Source organism: Temnothorax americanus, unplaced genomic scaffold (genome assembly GCF_048541705.1).
Source record: "Temnothorax americanus isolate GAGA-0224 unplaced genomic scaffold, ASM4854170v1 Scaffold5, whole genome shotgun sequence".
In the NCBI taxonomy this organism is placed as follows: Eukaryota; Metazoa; Arthropoda; class Insecta; order Hymenoptera; family Formicidae; genus Temnothorax; species Temnothorax americanus.
This window is the reverse complement of record NW_027509657.1, coordinates 4,551,477-4,568,448: the sequence shown is the minus strand read 5'-3', so window position 1 is coordinate 4,568,448 and position 16,972 is coordinate 4,551,477. Positions and strand designations below refer to the sequence as shown.

General features: G+C 31.5%; 1 protein-coding gene across 4 annotated transcripts; it reads right to left on the bottom strand.

Moving 5' to 3' along the window:
• Positions 1-4,326: 4,326 nt before the first annotated feature.
• On the bottom strand, positions 4,327-15,569 carry LOC143903757 (5-oxoprolinase). 4 transcript variants are annotated; one of them, XM_077417639.1, is made up of 22 exons: positions 15,386-15,569; positions 14,193-14,374; positions 13,656-13,841; positions 13,287-13,525; positions 13,000-13,162; positions 12,730-12,815; positions 12,440-12,641; positions 12,043-12,303; positions 11,779-11,889; positions 11,456-11,657; positions 11,145-11,364; positions 10,931-11,069; positions 10,507-10,784; positions 10,151-10,411; positions 9,845-9,950; positions 9,605-9,772; positions 9,275-9,522; positions 8,883-8,994; positions 8,592-8,816; positions 7,545-7,726; positions 7,223-7,382; positions 4,327-4,898 (listed from the first exon to the last, which is right to left on the bottom strand). In XM_077417639.1, exons 1-22 carry the CDS (start codon positions 15,546-15,548, stop codon positions 4,674-4,676), a joined length of 4,119 nt encoding a protein of 1,372 aa, XP_077273765.1. In that variant the 5' UTR covers positions 15,549-15,569; the 3' UTR covers positions 4,327-4,673. The 4 variants fall into 4 exon arrangements, with proteins under 4 accessions (XP_077273765.1, XP_077273766.1, XP_077273768.1 ...); XM_077417640.1 differs by having other exon boundaries at positions 14,193-14,382; positions 15,386-15,500; XM_077417642.1 differs by lacking the exon at positions 15,386-15,569 and adding an exon at positions 15,089-15,349 and having other exon boundaries at positions 14,193-14,382.
• Between the last annotated feature and the right edge of the window lie 1,403 nt (positions 15,570-16,972).

Genomic DNA, 16,972 nt, shown 5'->3' with positions numbered 1-16,972 from the left:
TATTAAAGTAACATTCATAACACTGCCCTAGTTTCCGCAAGTCTTGCTACGCCAATTTTTGTGTAGACGTCAGCTACGCATAATTTTCACTAATAGCATGAATAATGATACGAGTAGAGACTAGTATGTATTTTTTAAAATTGTATACTTTAGTTAAAATTGAACGTAAAATCGAGTTTTTATTTAAAGTAAGCTAAAAATGCATTGAGAAATATAAAATTCATAAAATAAAATAACACAAGATACATTTTAATAGATTAGTATATCTATAACTTAAATGTATATATACGTATGTTATAAGAGTATTTTGGAATTATTGTCCACTGTCGTAATTATGATTGTACTTTAACACTAATGTAGACTCATTAAAAATAGCACGATGAAAAAAGAGAGAGAAAAAGAGAAAAAAAAGATAAAGACGATTTATCTCTATATATTTAAAAATCAGGGATAAGAATGACTCTGCAAGTGTGTACGAGATGCGAATAATATGTTTAACGACAACAGAGCCTTAGAAGCACTTTCAACGCATTATCACTGTTGTTGGAGACAACACCGTTACGCAAAAGAGGATAGAGCTGAGTCACGAAAATCGAATGCGAAGGCGGCAAAACGACTACACATGGTTCTTCCGCGTTTTTGTGTGAGCTGTTGCCGGTGATTTATGCCGGAGATGGAACCGGGACAGCTATCGTCGGTGCGTATATTCCTCGCATAACTTCTACAAGAACGCCTCGCGTGACTACAACCGTATTCATGAAGCAACGTCGCCCTTCGATGTGCTATACCCTTTGTATGCAGCGTGCATACAGGATATCACAGAAGTTCCGGTTTCAATTTTAGATGGATTCTCCTTGGCAAATTTGAACCGAATTTTTTCTGAACATAGGCTAAACTGATCTAAAAGTTCAGTTACTGAAAATTTATATCTAATTCCATTAAATTTGTCTAATTCCACGAATTAAAAAAATTGCTTGTGCACAAAAAATTTAAAATGAAATTGATGGATATTAAAAGTGCATGACTGTATTAAAGCGACATTTAAATTGCATTGTAAATAATTTTCATACTCTCTATTAATCATTGAATTAATAATTACGGTTACTGTGAGTTGATCATAACACAAAACACTGGATAAATTTCTGCTTGTGTACTTGCTGGGAATCGCGAATGCGCTGATTTATCGCCGATGATCCTTTATGCAAGTATCGCCGCATTTTTTAATGCCATCTTTTTGTTAGATGTATTACCTTTTCATATGCTTTTTCACGCTTTCATCGTGTAATTCATATATATCAAACTGCGTACGCGCATGTAATTTTCTGAATGTCCAAAACGTGATGTTCAACCGTCAGGACTGTTTTAAACAGAGAAAACACTTCCGCTCTGTATCTCATGTCATGTTCTGCTCAATGCGCTCTGATGAGTTGTATATAGTTGCGACGCCTCCACATTACGCTCTACGTGACGAAACTTTTCGATATTTTATGTCCGGCTACGTTGTAGCGTAATTAGACACATCGCAAAATATCCACAAAAATTAAATTGTATATAAGTGTAAATACAATTCCTAAAATTTTGACATTTATATTATGTACGGTTATGAAATTATGCGTCTCTTTTTGCAAATCGAATAAATTATAGTTACAATTTTGGAATATATTGAATTTGCAGCAATTTCTATAACAATTAAAACAGAATTATTATTTTTTTATTCTAGGAACATTGATATACATTCACAAATTCTCAAACTCTTAAAATTAACTTTGTACCTACACTAAGCTATTCGCGTTTATGAAATTTGGATACTTTTTGCAATTTTTAAATATTTTAAACAATGCATATTTTTTCAACATAGACATTATTCATCTTTTTATTATGGCCATATTTAGATCATTAAACTTCACGCATCGTAATTTCTGTTAGAGTGATAAAACTGCAAAATATATATATAGGAATCGCGTTCCAATAATACCGCGCATCCAGTATTATAGCTTTATACGATCGCCGAACAGCACAGAGTGGAGAAGAAAACATTATCCTAATCCACTGGCAAGGAACTGAAGTCAAGAAGAAACTCTTGTTCCCATAAAGAACGCGATGTGCTGTAAGAGTTTCAAATTGCGAAATCTTGATGAGATGAGACTCCTCTCGAGAATAGTGCCGATTTCCGGTAGCGCGATCTTCGTAAGAACCTCATGCACCGTAAAACTTATTCAGAAATTTTTGTGTACCGCGCACGTTTGTCTCTCCTCGAAGTATCTACTTCGATTTTCATCCCGTAGCGAAATGTCGATCGATAGTGACTCTCGTCGCGGATACAGGTCTTGCCCTTTTTTTTTACGAGCGACACTATCTTCTGCGTTCTGGCTCGCTTTTATTTGGTGGCGGGAGTAATCGCTCCCCCTCCCCCCCCCCTGAACCAGTATGATATATATCATCGTGAAAAGGATACTTTCATCGAAGAACGCGTTCTTTCAGTTTTATTCGCCATTATTTCCTCGCCATTAAGTAAAATTTGAGATGCAAGTATATTGCGAGAAATATCATCCAACTAAAATACAACTGAATCAAAGGTTTAAGTGCATAAATTATGTTTCCTTATTTATCAATTTTGCAACATTTTTCGTATATCTTCTATATAGTTATAGTTCTATAATACATTAGAAATGTTTAAATTATGTGGATTTAATTACGACACAGTTTACGGTTCTACTCTCTCGATATATTTACGCTTAAATTAAGAACATAAGTATGTCTACTCATAAAATCTTACTAATGATATATATATAAATTTAACTGAAAAATTGATTAACGCATAAATATAATCTCTATTATATTATTCATAAAAATTATTATAAATTAACGCTCCAATTTCTTAATCTTAAATTCTTATCTTTATTTCTTAATAAGATAATTTGCATGAATGTATATTGCACAAATAATAATGCGATAAAATTCTGTATTTTGCATAGAATAAAGATGCGCCGCGCGTGATACAATTCTCTAAAAATAAAACTATAAAATTAAAAGCTCCTTTTATTCTTAATTATAAATTTAAGAAAAAATTCTCTCTGTGCATATGAAAGAAAAGCAAAATAAAAAACATGTGCAAAAGGTGACACAGGAATAAAGTTTCTCTACAGCATCAATAAAATGGGGATTGACTCTCGAGTTGGAATTTCAAAGCATTCATCAGCTGTAGCTGTTCTCCCAGAGCAGCAACAGCAGCAACAATTTTCGCAAACGTTCAAAGAAAATTCACTATCTCTGAAAAAGCGAGATTTTCCTCGTTACGTACGTATCAATGACATCAGAAGCTCATTCATGTTGTTTAAATTGCAGGTGAAGCTTTATACAAGTCACTTAAATACCGGTATTTGAGCTTTGATGCTGTTTTTTATTTTACAATTTTGAAAATAGAAGGTAATAAAAAACTTGAGCTTATAAAACAGTTAAAAATTTGTATGGTTAGATATAAGTTTCCTCTATACTTATTTTATATAAAAGTAATTTAATTTTTTGCAAAAACTAAAATTAATTTATATTGTTTTACTTTTATTAATTTTTTTTCTTAAAAATTGAAAAGTTTTGACAGCAACGAATGTTTTAAAAATGTATTGCATACACATTAATTGTGTATTGTGCTGTGCCGTGCGTATCGTTGTGAAGCATTTACAATTAATAAAATATAATAAAACATAGTATAATTACAAATATGTTCATGAAATATTTCATGAAATATATTTTAATATATTTGTAGGCTCTCAAGATCCCCAGTCTGACTAAAGACGACATTTCTCTATATTTAATTGTAATATATTTTTGTTTGATGAAACTTAATATTTATATTTATTTACCCCTAAAACATATAAATAATTTTACAAGAATAATAAAAAACGTATTTCAGATATTTCGCATATTTCTATTATCATATTTTACATGAAAACTTACGAAAGGAAAATCTTTCGTTAACATTGCAACGTGTTAGAATATCTTGGACAACGTTTTATGGAAATGCAATCATAATTCCACTGCTATGTAGGTCAGCATAGTGACATTTCGGTCAATAATTACTCTTGCCGGAAATGAAACGGCAGCCATCTTGCACCTGCAAATCGAACGGATTGGCAAATTGAGGAAATTAACCATAGCAAAGAGAAATTCGATTTCTCTAGGAATTGACGATTTCTCGAGAATGCGAATCAATCGACTTGGAAGTGATGGTACGATGGTACCAATTGAATGGCAAAAACTAAAATAGAAGCCGGGATTGCACGAGAAGTACTAACAAAATTAGAAATATAAATATAGTGATATACAAAATTAGAATTTGGCAACATCTTTATTAAAATGTATATATATGTAGGTATATAATGCTTAATACAATAACACATAACAATATGTGATATACTTATAAACGCATATTAATATAAATATTATTAACACAATAAAATATAACAGTAAATAACATTTCTTAACAATTTTGCAATGATCTAACTAAAAACAAGATATAATTTTGAACAAATATGATTTGATTTAAAACAGATAGTGTTACTAATAAAAATGTATGCATTGAAGCGTAAATTTACTATTTCAACTTATTCGTTTTTTCCGAGATACGTTTTCTATATTAAAATTCGTCGCGTTTATGACAATAATTGTGAGTTTTATTAAACCGATTCCTGGGCCATACGGTACTCAAATACACTTCCGCGTTCTGTAAAACTATGCAGACTGCTGTTAGATTTTGAATCTTTGTATTTTGATGCAAATCTTGTTTTTAAATGTTGAGAATCATAAGTTTTCGAACAGATTGAAGATCTCTTAATCTCTTGCTTCTCTTCGTAAACGGAACCATAACCACCACCACCTGGAGTTTCCATAATGAACTTATCCTGTGAAGAAATCGAAACTTGATGAGAAATTGTTAGCTAAACTTTCGTAATAACAATAATTGCATGTTATTAAAATGAAAATATCATCATATTGGTAATACCAAAATAAGCTAAGAGGCAATTTATGTCTTAAAAGATTACGTTCTTCTTTTAATTAATTACAATTTTTAAGTACCTAATTTTCTTTAAATTGGCACATTTTATAATTATATAATTCCATTATATATATTTGAGATAAAACGAGTGTGTTACATAAAATGTGTGTGTTACATAAAATGTATAAATATAATAATTGCTGCTGTCTATTTTATAATTTGTATTACTTCTATTATACATATTAAATGCTATTACAAATATAAAGATATACTCCGTCATAATTGTTTACCGCGCGCGTTTTAATATTTAATATGGTTTGACGGGTACAAAGACATATACATATAATATTTCAGACAACCGACGACTGTTGAATTTATTATTATTAAATTACGAGTTTATAATTATTAAATGCAGCGGGAAGAGATAACCAGGACCGAGAAGCAGTCACGTTACGCTGCTACGAGTTTTTGCATGTGGGCGCGGCTATGTACACAGTGCAACTTTTGACCAAACCACTGCAAACTATTCCATCGAAACTCTGAAGCAATACCGTGCCGCAAAATAACGTCATCAAAATTTTTGGAAAATTGCATTTACCCTTGGCATAAAATCAAATCGCATATTAATCGAGATTTATAGCACAAATCACAAAAAAAGCAAAAAACGTCAGTCACATTTACATATATAAAGAGTCTTAAAAAATTATTAGATATGTATGTGAACAATAAATTATGTTTATATTTACTACTTGATTATAAAACGGATTTATCATTTTAAAGGTAGGATAATTATTAAAAGAATTTCTATGTAAATATTGTTTAGTACAACGAAAAGTAAAAATTTTCTTGATAATTATTTAATTTATTGCAGGGCAGATTAAATAAAAAGACCGAGGAGTAAATTGCAAAGACAAGTATAATACACTAATGAAAGGCAAAAGAGTTAGCAAATCCCGGTATATATAGCCCGGTATACACCTGTATATGGTAATCGTTATGCTCTTGGCACTAACTGCTATACTGAAATATTCGGAAACGTGCATGGATACACATCCGCCGTAAAATCTCACACTCCGATAATTGCGAAAAGAAATTTTGCAAAACTCGGTGTTAGTTGATATGCACAGTATAGTTTCGTGTAATTTCTATCGCTTTTTCTTTTTATTATTTTTTATCTTTACTTGACCTGTCTTAAGTTTTTTTATTTTGCTTGAGAAAATAGACATAAAAACTTTTTGAGCAAGAGAAGATTTAGCTAAAAGAGCATTTATAGCATTTTATGAGTATTTATAACTTATAATTTATAACACGAGAGATGCGAGTATCGATTTAACATGCCTTTTTTTAGATAAGATATACATATGTAAAAAAGCACGCGTAAAATGTTAAATATTATGTTAAACATAAAATATTATTAAATTTTTATAAAATGTTTAAAAATGTACTGTCTTTCTGTTTGACATATCTATTTCTAAATATTTTTTTTTAATTTTTAACTATAATATTAAATTTGAAATATAACACTATAAATCTCTCAGATTACATCGGACTTATAGAATTGCATAGTTTTGAAAAAAGTTTCTTCATGCATTCGTTTTGATAAAAAATGATACATCGAAATTTTTCCATTTTTAAGAATTTTATATGTCCACATGCGACCTTTTCCTATTATCTAATAATACTCATACATTCGCTGCAAAAGAAATTATTTTACCTCTTGCTGCGCGCACACTATAAACATAGTGTGGCACACAACAGATCTTATTTTACCGGGATACAGTTTTACGAGCTAACATAAACTATAAAAACTATTTCTTTGCCACTCTGCTATCCTTTAAATTTAATTGCGCATTTGTTAAATTTTATTTTTTTTCTCCAGAAGAAACATATGTATCAATTCATTATTTATTAATTGATACAAATTATTTTCTACGAAAATTAAGTATTGTTTTATTTTTATGTAAAGCATCTATAGTTTGTATTAAGATCAAATTTGATAAGATTTTGATTTATTACCTCTTTTATTTAATTATAAAATTTACATTTCTTTCAATATATATTATAATTGATATAATTTAAACTGTAGGGTGCATAAATTTAATTAATGTTATATTATGGTAAAATAATGAATTGTTATAATTTGTTATAATACTTTGGAACATATTGCTTTTTTAATAAAGTCTGTGAGATATATTGTTTTTGCCAAAGATATTATTTAAAATTGCTTACCCCCGCATAAACTGGAACGGCAGCCTTCGGGCCTAAATTGATCCGCCTGCCATCAGCCCGCACCAAAATATTTAAGCCACATGCTCCATCCTCACCATCATTATATCCAGGTGGATGATATACTCTCCGCTCGGTTAATACAGATAAGGTCATCGGAGCTCTGCGAACAAATATTTAAAAAGACTTTTAAGTAGAAATATTTTTTGCACATACAGTTGTTTTTTATTTATAACATAATTTTTTAATTAAAGAAAAATTTATACAAATAGCTATATAGTTCATAGTATGTATAGAAATTTGGGATTTAACAAAGTTTAATTACCTAAATATCATTTCACGCACAGCACCGTCGCCACCGATATAAGCTCCATTACCACCACTTCCAGGTCGAATAGAGAAGCGGTTAAGTATAATTGGATAGCGAAGCTCGAGTATTTCTGGATCTGTGATTCTCGTGTTGGTCATGTGCGTGTGAACGGCACTTCTGCCGTGCCATGTCGGTCCCTGAGGAACGCAAATATGTTTGCTAAAGAAATATCTATATACCATATATTATACCGCCAAGCTAAAATAAGACAGAAGATGTTATATCTTTTTTTATTTTATATACATTAACTTTTATGTGGTACAGAAAAATAATAATTATTATTTCTATATATTTTTTAATTCAATATAAAATTTAAAAAAATCTTTTTTCTCAATTAATTATTTTAAATAGCTCGTTTTTGCTTCCTCATAGAGGAAGCTTTGTTTTCGTAAATTCGTATATGAACCTTTGATCGCGTATAAAGTTGGCTCTAATCGGCCAAATTTAAAAAAATTATATATAAAATAGGGGTTGAAGAAACCAAAGAGAGAAAAGATTGTTTTTTGAGTCAATATGTTCAGAGTGTTCTAAAACGTCAAAATATTGCATTAAAAAAAATGTCGGTATGTGTGTATGTATGTATGTATTTTTGTGCCAAATTTACAACAATTTCTACAACTCCAGAACTGATCAACCAAATCTTAACGAATTATATATGAAATAAGGGTAGAAAAGACTGAAGAATATAATAGAATTAATAAAAATTGTTAATAATAAAGAAGTTGCCAATTTTTGTTGAAAAAAATTACCAAGTTTACCGAAGTTTTTTAATTTTATTATATTCTTCAGTTTTTTTTTTTTTCTATTTTTATTTCATATATAATTCTTTAAGGCCGGTATTCATAGTCGGGTCTTATAATATCCAAGATAGTCTTAAGGCGTCATCAGCCAATCAGAGGGCCGTATATTAGCATCTTATTTTAATTATTTAAATAACTGATTAATTAAAACTCATTTCAAGACTCGAATATATATCTGAGATTTATAGTTTCTTCTTCTTACTGCTCCACTGCCACCGGCAACTGTCTCATAGTAACCCCATTCCTCAGTGCCGAGAGTTACGTTGTTCATACAACCCTGTGACGCCGCGCAAATTTCGAAAGCTGCTAAGATTACGTCAACAATACGCTGAGATGTCAAGACGTTGCCACCCACCACCGCCGCATCATCCGAGGGATCGAGTAACGATCCCTCGGGGATAATTATTTTCACAGGCTTCAAACAACCCTACAGAAATGGAATGAGATAAATTCTACTGTTAGATTTCCCTAAGAAAATCCAAGAGGACAGTACCTGATTTAATGGTATGTCACGGCCCACCATACATCTCAAACAATAAATTACCGCAGACAAAGTTATGGCACGCGGCGCGTTGCAGTTACCCCATACTTCACAACCTGTTCCACTGCAAATTTAGATTTTGTCTTCAAATATCTTGTAAATTACTACAATTTATAATATGTCATATACAATTATTATAGCATAGAATTTTTCAAAAAGCAATGAGAAAAGTAGCAAAATATTATATCGTATTTTTTAAAGATTATTATTTAGAGAACAAAGAAATGTTATATATTGTGTTGAGAAATGTATAGCAATAATAGATAAGACCAGTTTTTGATAAAATTAAATAGCAAAATTACGATTATCATAAATACTAGCAAATATCAATTAAAAGCATATACCTAAAATCGAAAACCGCTTCACCCTTGTTGATATCGAGATTTACATGTAACTTGATGGGACTACCGTTATCAAGGTAATCAACGGCATCGATTTCGGTTTCTTTTCCTCTTCGCATTTTAATTCTCGTACCTATCGATCTTAACATTTCTCGAACGGCAACTTCGGCATTGCGTTGAATATAATCCATATATGCTTGAACTACCTCGAGACTGTATATATCAATTAGTTCGTTTACCAGTTGAAAACCCTTACAGAAAAGTAATCATATTTTATGCATATTTAACTTATATGTAAATTTGATTGAATTTAAATAAATGATCAAAAATTACTTTTTGATTCGCTGCGATCTGAGCTTTGAGGTCACTGATGTTGTTCGAGAGATTTCTGGTCCCCGAACTTCCCGGTATTTTGCCTGGGGCCATCAAAGCATCCGTTAGTTCTTTTTCTCTGAATACTCCCTTATGTACTAGCAGAAAACTTTTAAAGACGGCGCCTTCCTATAAAAAAAAATACAACTTTTACGTACACAATTCTTTTAAAATCCAAAACGGAACTACGTTCTCTCGTACTTGACTCAGGCTCGTTGAATGAGGTGGCATAGAGCCCGGCGTGATACCACCGATATCAGCATGATGACCACGACTGGCCACGAAGAATACCGGTGCAGGCACATCTCTATAATACATATAAAATTTTTGTCAAAATACTTACTAATTGTGTAATAAATAAGAGAGAAAATTAAAATATTTAGCTTCAAAACATTAGCAATGTTTCTCCTTTCGTTAAAGCATCGTGTCTATAATAAGATTCTCTCTCGTGTAACGTTTCTGTCCATTAAAATTTGTTTTCATATAGAACGCGGGGAATGCACAAACCTGTAAAATACTGGCGTGATGACTGTCAAATCTGGAAGATGGGAACCGCCTGCTAATGGATGATTAGCGAGAATGACGTCTCCCGGTGTGAACTTTCCATTAAATGATTTCATCTGGTATTGCACGGTTTCTTGCATCGCACCCAGATGCACCGGGATATGAGGTGCATTTGAAACAAGACCGCCGTCAGGGCCAAAAATTGCGCACGAAAAGTCCAATCGCTCTTTAATGTTAGTGGAGATCGAAGTTCGTTGAAGTACCCTGCCAAAAGTTGAAAATGTATATATTATCATCTTTAAAAGCACTGTAAAAATAATTGTATTTAAAACGTTAAAATTATTTACTGACGTACGTACCGACCCATTTGTTCAGCAATGCTCATAAAACGATGCGAAAAGATACTAAGCTGAATACTATCGAGATCAGTGGTGACTTTCATTCGTCGACCTTGCCCAATCGTGATTTTCACATCACCGCGACAAGTGATTTCCGCAGTACAGTCTGGTTCCACTAATAATGTGCTCAAACTATCCATAATAATGGCGGGACCACGTAAAATATCTCCAGGAGATAACAAAGGTAACTGATAGACTTCTGTTTCCTGATAGCCACCTTCGAAGTACACCATAGTGGTCTAGAAAATTCATATTTTCAAGATTTCTGAACTATCTTTGATTGATAATAAAGTTCAATATTAAGTTTCAAAAATTAAATTTGATTTGGATGCAAAAAATAGTTCAATAACTATTTAACATATTATCTGCATTATTTTTATCTAACTTTTTCAGCTTTTGGCGAAGCTTGTGAAAAAGGTAATGTAGGATCCTCAGGAATTTCAGTTTTTCCACTTCCTCGAACTCTCACATCATCGACTAAAATCTTGCGGTCTGGTATCGTAAAGCCAAATTCTGTCTTATACCTAATTATAATTTTAAAAAAGTTTGTTAATTTAAGTAATTAAAAAGAGAACTGCTTTCCAATCAAACGCTTATACCTATCTAGAAAAGTAGTGAGAAAATCTCCGTGTCTAGTTGTGGTGCTCGTTAAATTTTCTTTTGCAGGGGTGCACATTAAAGCGCAATCAGTGCCGTCATAACGTAAGTGTAGAAATGGTTCCGTCTTTATTTGAGAATCAGCAAATCCTTGTGCGCGAAGTCTACCTCTGACTTTGGTTTCCACCGCGTCCAAACGATCATCCAGGCGGGCGAAGTTTTCTGTAGAAATGCGGAAAGAATATCAATATGAAGGAACGCGCAAGAGATAATTAATGAGAAAGAAAGAGAATTCTCTGTTATCATAAATCACCGCGATTGTAAGTTTCGGCGCTTGGTTCTTGTGCCTCTTCAACAACATCTGCCAATGCCATTCCATAAGCTGACAAAATGCCGGCATACTTATGGACAAAAACCGTACTTATGCCCAACGATCGAGCGATTGCACAGGCATGTTGTCCTCCGGCACCGCCGAAACATGCCAGGACGTGACGCGAAGTATCGTAGCCCTTTGCCTGTCTCAAGAAGAAAACTGATCAATCACAGTGCGTTATCGTGTTAATAATAATGCAGTTTGCGTTACAGCAAAAGCTAGAAACGAACGTCGACTAAAAAATAAGCTCGATTTAACTGTACCTGAGTCAGAGCGCGAATCGGTCGGCACATGGTCTCATTCGCGACTCTGATAAACCCCATTGCCACTTCATCGATCGACATTGCTTCATCCTTCTTTAAAAATTCATTGATCTGTAACATATACGGTTATTTTGTATGTTCAAAGTAATACAATAAATCTTTTCTCAAGTTTAGAAAAGTTCATTCTTTCACGAAGTATAAGATTTAAAATGTAGATATATTTTTTAAAAGATATATTTTTGTGTAATGTGTAAAGGAGATTACCTCGTAGGTAAGTTTTGTGAACATACTCAACGTACGAGATACGTCGAGCGGCTCGTTTTCCTCAGGCCCAAAAATTTGGGGGAAATATTCGGGCAGTAAGCGACCCAGTGCGAGATTGGCGTCCGTTACGGTCAGTGGACCGCCTTTTTTGTAACACGCCGGTCCTGGATGGGCCCCCGCGCTCTCAGGTCCGACTTCGAAGAGACCGGACCTGAAGAAAAGCATTGACCCACCTCCCGCCGCAACTGTATTGACATCCAACTTCAACCCAATTTTTTATTTCAGCAAAATACCACTCTTCACGAGAAAACGCAGTGTAATATTTTTTAGGAAGGCCCAATTTTTAATATGTATTTTAAACATTATAATAATATTTATTTTAAAAAAAGAGAGATACCTGCGGAGCTTGTATAGCGACGCCTGCCGTAGTGCTCTCGTAAACGTGCTCATAACTTCCTCCGTATCGACTTACATCAGTAGATGTGCCGCCCATATCGAATCCGATTACTGGTAGATCAGTTTCCTTTCCATAAGTCGTCATCGCGTACCCAACGACGCCACCAGCTGGTCCAGAAAGTATAGCACGTGATCCATTAAAACTTTAATATGCCAACAAAACAAAATATTGTTTAATTTTATAGAGTAATAAGAAAAATCCTTAAAAATGACTTCCAAAAATAGACTTACGAATTCATAGGTGTTAATCCGCCATCACTCTGCATGAATAATACGTTCACATCTTTCAAGTTGTCTTTAAATCCCGAAGAGAAAGTCTACAAAATTATTTATTATAGTTTAGAAATAGAAACTCGTATCTCTTAAATATATATTTTTTAATTATTATTTTAGAGAGAGAGAGAGAGAGAGAGAGAGAGAGAGAGAGAGAAAATGACTTTGTATAAGTAATTATAAAGTAATCCAAATTATATATATGTACAATTATAAAGATAACATTACCTGTAGATAATTTTTAATGTGTGGCGTCAAATAAGCATCTGCACACGCTGTAAAGCCTCTAGGAACCATTCTTGTCATTGGCATTACCTCGTGTGAAAGAGACACTTGTGAGAAACCTGCTTCTCGCGCTAATTCGCCAACTCTGATTTCGTCAACTGCATAACTATATCGTAAAAATATAACAGCAGAATTAAAATAAGTGTCTGATTGAAATTAAAACAAATTATAAACAGAATGTACTAGAAAATAATTAAAAAAATTTTATTCAAACAGATGCGTTTACTAACGTATAGCTATGTGCCAGAACGACAGCGAGACTATCTATTTCCAAATTACGAAGTGTTTTTAAATCTTCCTTCAATTGTGCCTCATCAAGTGCTTGAATAACGAACAGATTCTCGCCGGTGGAACCTTTTACCCTTCGCCACGACTGGTTTTCCATACGACAACTTCCCGGCAGAGCAGGAATTACCCTGCATTTTACTCCTATTACATATTTGTACAAAACCTGCGGCATCGCTATCTCCTGTAAATATTTAGCAAAAGATGATTCGAATGATAAATTTAATACGCTTATAAATTTCTTCGCTATATATTTCACGGTAAAGCGATATACGCTTCGAACATGAGTATTTGTTGAATTCAACTATACGAACCAAATCGAAAATATTTGGCCGGGATTGATTACCGATGTACAGAAGATCCATGAAACCCTCATTTATTAAAAGCGCCATTTTCGCGCCCTTTCTTTCCAATAACGCATTAGTGGCGACTGTTGTTCCCATTCTGATCCATTCTATATTTGAAGTGTCGATTGTGCCATTCATTTTAACGTCAGTTTCCTAAAATTAATAAACATTTTATAATATATAAAATATGTTAGAAATAATTTCAAGAATTTTATAAGATATTTTGTACAAAATATTGGATTACGCTATTCTGTGTGTAATACAATTCAATATTATCTTATCTTATATTTTCGCTTACAAATTTCTTCACGCAACTTTTATACAATTTATTTATATTACAGTTTTACTAGCTTCGCTTTTATAAATTACATACTTGTCAACTACTGGCTGCAATTCATTGTTGTAGATAAAAAAATTATAACACATTTTTTGTTAATACGATCTAAATGATATAAAAATTGTAAAATTTTATCTTTTCATAATATTTAATTATTTCTAACATACCTCTGCTAATATTCTACGGATCCCTTCTGTCGGCGCATCGTTATAATTACTAGGATCTACCGAGAGTAATTTCATAACTCGGATTTTCCCTCCAGGGCATCTAGCGTATATATCAGTGAAAGTACCCCCACGATCTATAGAGAATTGGAATTTATCTTCCATTGTTGGCTGTGAACCTAAAACTGTAAAACTAATTTTAAAAAAAGAAATTTTATTTGTTATACTGTCAAAAGTAATTCTCAGAATTTACGCAAATTTTAAAATATTTCTTTATTTATTATTGCAATTAATTTATATAGGCCGCAAAAGAATATTTTATTATTTATTATTGTGCTTAATTTTCCTACAGAATACAATATATCTTACAATAGTGTAATTTTTATTGTAATATACAGGATTCTCTCTGTAGTACAAGCGAGAACAAAGTAATTCCTCGTGTCAAAGTAAAATCAAAATTGTAGAATAATTTTTTTTTTTCAAAGTTTTGTTTTTGAAATAAACATTTTTGGGGGTCTATCAGGTGCACGTGTACTTGATTATGTTTCAACAAATGGATTTTGCTATGGATTATTATTTCTGTTCGTGTTTGTGTTTGTGAACATCGACATGATTCGTTTTCTATCAGTCCAGAGGTTCAGAATCTTCCTTAGCTATCGGTTTTTGCCAAGTTTTTGCGATGAAAAATGTAATAAATGACTTGTAATTAATATACACGTTGTAATAAATAACTATAAATTTCTCAGTTTTGTAAAATTTTAAACATAATTCACATTTTACTTAACAATAATTCGCTCGCTTATATGCGAAAGCAAGTACCTATACGCAACGATGAATTAAGCACGGCTCTTCTGATAAAAAACTAATTATGTTGCTCGCATAAGAGAAGATTTAATTACCTGATAAAAGATTTTGAAGGTTTCTTTCATTTTCAATATGATATTTTAGCGTGTAATAACGTTAATAAGATTAATCACACTTTAAAACTGCGAGCAAAAACAAAATAAAACGTTCTAAGAAAGAAAGAAAAATTCAATGAGTTGAAATTTATAATTTTTATTTTCGCATATGCGCGCAAATAGCTCGGTATTCGTATATGTCAGCTGTTATTTCTACATCAATACGTCGAGCGAATTCCACTGTCGATAATAATTACTGTTATAATAGATAATTTTATTATAATGTAATAACAGTACCGTAACGTTGAATGCAATGTATCGCTAATATCTTCTTGACACTATATAGGTATTCGTTCCACGACAGCGATGTCGACAGACAGCACCGGTCTACGACATTGGAGCAACTGCGAACTGTGACTACAGGAGGGAGCACGAGGAACATCAACAGCAAGGTTTTCATATGAAGGTTCTCAAACAGAAATGGTAAATACATCAGCTGTACACAATACAATAATCACAGTAATTTTTAATTTAGAATTAATAATTATATTTCTATTTGTGACGCAAACGAAATTGGATTAAAGAAAATTCTATGATAAACAATATAAAAATATTGTATAAAAATATAAATAATAAAATTATATATTTTCTTTCCTTACTTCATTTTATTATATTTTATATATTATTAAAAAAATATATAACATAATTTATATATTAACTTGATAAGATGCCATGCATGCTCTTTTTGAAACAAACTTATTCTTTCGGTTACATTTTTATTTGGAAATTATTTAACAAACAATGTAAGATTCTTGAGAAAATTAATAAAATTCTTTACTTATGTAATAATCATAGCATAATTAAAATTAACATTGTTATAAAAGATACTCTTGATTATGGACATATATCACATTAAAAAGAATGCAAAAGTGATCACAATGAGTATCACTGATCAAGAGACTGCGCACAAACCAAGCAGACAATATATCGGGTGAACAAAAAGTAATATATTAAGAAACATATATAGATAAGAATTTTTATTTATTTCATCGTAATTATTTCTCTGAGAAATAACACACTGTCAATTAAGCTTTATAATTCCAGACCTCTTAAATATTAATATTATTTAACGAATTAATTTAAAGATACGTTTATTATATTTCTTATACTTATATTAACCCTTACATAATATTAATCCTATGAAATAAAACATTTAATGTTTTATTTCATTAATATATTAAAACACAATTGAAGGGTAACAAATAAAGGTAACCAAAAATGCTTCTGATAGAATACTAATTTATCTTTCACAATGGAAAAATTTATAGTTATCTGATAAAACGTTCTAAGGATTTTTAAACATGCTACATTATCTAAATAGCACATATATCAAAGCACGATAAGATTGCCTTATTTATGCTTTATTTATTTATGGTTATAACGTCGTACAATCATGCAAACTGTCTTTTTTAATTTAACCAGGTTTCGTTAAAAGATTCTACACTTTATCACAATAATTATAATTTTAATAACAATGATAATTATAAAGAACTAAACACACATTTTTCTGCAATATATACTCCCATAACTCTCAAATACAGTTATAAAGTTGTTAACATCATATTTTATCTCTTTAAGCTAATCGGCCAATAAAATTATTAGTAATTTAGCAATGCCAGCAAAAATGTGGTATAGAAGATCTATCTATAGTAAAGATAAGTAATTATTCTTTTTATTATGTTATTATTATATTACTATAAGATATAAAGATATAAATGTAATACTTAATTTATATTTTAATTAAAAACCATACTTTTAGTTTTATTGAAATTACTTGTGATATTATATTGTATTATGTCTTTCTTGTCTTTATTTGGAAATAAT